At 39.0% G+C, this 4,339-nt stretch overlaps 1 protein-coding gene across 1 annotated transcript in view; it reads left to right on the plus strand.

The window, feature by feature from the left end:
* Window positions 1-3,098, plus strand: part of rpl23 (ribosomal protein L23) — a 12,428-nt gene extending 9,330 nt beyond the window's left edge. The window contains exons 4-5 of the mRNA XM_050070322.1: window positions 2,079-2,192; window positions 2,967-3,098. Coding sequence (XP_049926279.1) covers window positions 2,079-2,192; window positions 2,967-3,049 — 197 coding nt within the window. The 3' untranslated portion in view covers window positions 3,050-3,098. The remainder of the gene's footprint in view (window positions 1-2,078; window positions 2,193-2,966) is intronic.
* Window positions 3,099-4,339: the final 1,241 nt, after the last annotated feature.

The following is a 4,339-nucleotide window of genomic DNA, read 5'->3' on the forward strand; positions in this document are numbered from 1 at the left end:
CTGTCTTGCTTCTTGTAGTTCAATACTACCAGTACAATATTTACTGCTAGTGAGTTGTACATGCAACAGTCTGCATACAGTATGCAATTCACTATTTCCAAGATTAAAAGCTGCCATAAAAAATGTGCTAAAGGCCATCTTTTACAGTCTAAATGTAATTTTTATTGTAAAATCCCAAAATGGAAAATTCTCAACATGAATTAAAGACTTAAAAAAAACTTAAATATACATTAACTTCAGTCAAAATAAATTAAGATCATCTCAAAATAATGAAAACAGCAGATTTTTGATAAGTCTGTATCTATAGATGTCATTTAACGGCCACATTTCAATCTAAATGAAAGCATTTCACTGGATTATTTTAATATTGCCTGTAACTTTAATACAGGCTGAGTTAGGCTACTTAATGTTTCCAACTGTCCCGCATCCAGTACAGACAATTGTAGGCTGTTTTTGTTTCACAATAATCATTATGTGGAAAAATGATTTGAATTTCTGTCATTAAAAATATTTTGTTTTCTTGTTTTGTAATGGTAAAAAAGAGCAAGACAGAGAAATTCCCACAGACTCCTTGCAATGATGCTAACCGGCATGTGTTGCTCACCTTCTTCTTTGGGATGGGGAAGGGTAAAGTTATGGGGAGACAGGGCTGCTGCTTCTGACTCATCTGAGTCTGGTAAAAGGGGCAGGAACAACTGATTTAATATGAATATCTAGCTAAACATTTACCTGCACTGATTAAATGTAAGTTAAAAGGAGTGAAGTGTAGGCTCTAACAGTAGTCTGTAGCTAGCTTATGTCACTATGGACATTAACCCTATGGGCCCGAACGACGCATAGTGCGTCTAAATTCACACCTGTTCTTCTCTATTGATTTTCTCTGTGACTGTGCGTCATAGCGAGAAGCCACGCATATCACGTGAAACAGCGGAATCGTAGCTTTCCGACAAGACCAAGCACTTGTCGGTAGTCCAATGTTTTCACAGCGAAAAAAAAAAAGATAGTTACACTAAAATCATGAGTAACAGAGCAGGGGGGGGGGGGTGAATGAGTCAATGGAATTTCTTGCAATAATGAAAAAATACTGGCAATCATGTCCGCCTGGCACAAACCACATGTTTTGGACGACTGAAGTGACAGAATGTCCCACCATCATGGTTCTTATATTGCCACGGCGCCACTGCCTAGAGTGCAGAAACATGAGGCGCGTAGCAAAACAGCAAGTAAAAACCTTCAGTTGCATTAAAATCAATTACAAAAAGTTGCCTTCAACTGGCCTAAGGGTGGGAACTGAAAGTAACACTCAATGGGATACTATCACCATATATTGCTCATGGTAACAATGGTATCATGATATTGCAGTGCTGCCATACTTGCCACATTGCAATACAATCCATGTTACATCAAGATCTGTGTAACAATAGGAGAAGCAATATGGCTAAAAAGGAAAATTAAATCAGATGTGGTATTTACTGCATTGTGGGTTCAGTTTCACAGAATTTGACAACTGAGATGAGAAAATGTACAAGAAAGTGCAGTCTTAGCTTAGTGGCTTTTTAACATAGGGCTTCGAAACTCAATCAGTAGTCAATATTAAGATCACAATTTAACATGATCACTCATTCGTTAAGTAAACTTAAACCTTGACAATGGATTTTCTTGAACTTAAATATATATTTCATCTGTAGGGGGCCCTCTCTCCATAATTCTTGACAGTTGAGCTACTCGACTACTGAAATTAAAACAAAATGTTTAATTCCTATACTGTGACTTGCAGAGCAGGCACAAAAGAGTAAGTAAAATGCACATGTGAAGGCACATTGTAGTGCAGCTCAAACACTTTGACTGCACCAGAGCAGTGAATAACTCAAACTGCAACACACTAACATTCCAGTAGTTTGGTTCCCACTCTCATTATGGATGTTTCCATAGTATAATCTGTGGATTAAAGTGAAATCCTTGAATCTACTGCCAGTCTCTGTTGCACTAACCATTTGTGTAATTTCCAGCCAAGTCAAAGCAATGGTGTTATGTGGCTATGTATTAATTTGAATGAATCCCATTACCTCTGTCCACAGTGCATCCTGCAGTGGTGATACGGCAGCGCAAGTCATATCGGCGAAAAGATGGTGTGTTTCTGTACTTTGAAGACAACGCAGGTGTCATAGTAAACAACAAAGGAGAAATGAAAGGTGGGTTTGGATGCTACAACACGCTCATTTGTTGCCTGCTGTGCTCATAGTACATATTTGAGCATATTTTGGTCACTTTACTGCCTTGTTTGACAGTGATATGGGTGGTCACGTTTCTAAAGATTTTATCCCCTAAATAGTTAATCTATTTTCCTGCTGAAATGTAGAGTCCCACAGTATTTTGTAGATGTGTATTGAGTAAGACCATCAGGTCATTTCATCACTGTAGTAACAAACTTGTCATTGTTCTCTTATAGTGGTGATAGAGGTACTAGGTTAACAGGAAGACATTTCCCCTTCCAAAAGCACTTGCTTTGTCTGTTCAGTGGCTGGGTGAGTTGTCGTAGAAGGGAATATGAACCTCGTCACTGTGGGTGAGATGGCAGCTTCACACTGTGGCTGACTGATCTCAATCAGTGATGAGACAGCTTTAACCTGCTCAATACAAGCAAAGTCTTGGAAACCAACGTGATGGAAGTGTGTTTTTGCTCAGATTTGTATTCATATTTTTATGTGTTGCGTTTGACTGACCAAAGTGCATTTTTTTGTGTAACATCTAAGGATGTGTGGCTATACCCCTAAAACAAAATAAATATCTAATGCATTCAATAATAAAGTTAGCTACTTGAACCACATTTGATATGTTTCCCTCTTTCTGTTAATGTTATGTTAATGGTTTTAAGTGCAGCAGGCAGTTGTCCTTCCATTTCTCATATGTAATGAAATGAAGCATGTTGGAATCAAATTAACTACTTCCCTACTCTGTATATGCAGGTTCAGCCATCACAGGCCCAGTGGCCAAAGAGTGTGCAGACCTTTGGCCCAGGATTGCCTCCAACGCTGGCAGCATAGCCTGAACTGGACCCTGCAACACATGTTCATTTTCAATAAAAACTTGGTAATCCAGCCTCATGTCATGGTGTTTTCATTTAACCTTCATGTAGACGAAACCATATTTTGATAGAGAATGTAGCTAAAATTATGAACTATAAGCTGCTGTTTATGCATAGGTGTGATGCTGTCGTGGGAGGTAATTCCTGTAAGTCATGGATATTTGGACAAATGACCTGCAGGCAGATTTGCAGTATAAAAGTGCAACCTCAACTGTTGCACTCGGTACAAGTTTTGATATACCATTATTCTTGAAGGTTGATTTACACACACCTCAGTTTCACAGCTGTAGAAATATGGCTTGAGGTTCAGGCATATATCTTTATAGTTCGTGCAATTTTTTTTTCTTGATGCACACCAAATGAAAATTTAAATACAAAACTTGTTTGCTTCCATTTTTCACAGGTTTGAGTTAAAGATCTAAGATGTGTGCAAACAACTTATTTCTCTCAAATTTTGTCAGTGTTAATGAGCAAGATAATCCATCCACCTGACAGGTCTGTCATATCAAGATGCAGATTAAACAGCATCATTAACACACAGCTACGCCTTAAAATGGTCACAATAAAAGGACAGTCTTTAATGTGCAGTTTTCTCATACAACTGCAACACAGATGTCACAAATTCTGAGTGAGCGTGCTATTGGCATACTGACTTCAGAAATGTCCACCAGAGCTGCTGCCCGTGAACCAAATGTTCATTTCACTACCGTGAGCTCTCCAGTGTGGTTACCATGAATTTGGCAGTACATCCAACCAACCTCACAACCACAGACCACATGTAACCAAACCAGCTCCACATCCAGCATCTCCACCTACAAGATCGTCTGGGACCAGCCACCCGAACAGTCGATGCAACAATTAGTTTGAACAACCGAAGAATTTCTGCAGAAACCATAAGTCATTTTAGGGAAGCTCATCTGCATAGCCCCTCACCAGGGTCTTAATTTGACAGCAGTTTGACCGTTGATGAAGATAACACAAGTAAACACAAAATGCAGTTTTTAAATTAAGGATTTTATTAATGAGGAAGAAAAAAATCCAAAGCTACATGGTCCTGTGTGAAAAAGTGTCTGCCCCCCAGCTCCTGTTAAAACATAACTGTGGTTGATCACACATGAGTTCAATTTCTGTAGCCACACCCAGGCCTGATTACTGCACACCTGTTCCCAATCTAGAAATCACTTAAATAGGACCTACCTGACAAAGTGAAGTAGACCAAAAGATCCTCAAAAGCTACAGACATCATGCCGAGAT

This window comes from Epinephelus moara, chromosome 18 (assembly GCF_006386435.1).
Source record: "Epinephelus moara isolate mb chromosome 18, YSFRI_EMoa_1.0, whole genome shotgun sequence".
Classification (NCBI taxonomy): Eukaryota; Metazoa; Chordata; class Actinopteri; order Perciformes; family Serranidae; genus Epinephelus; species Epinephelus moara.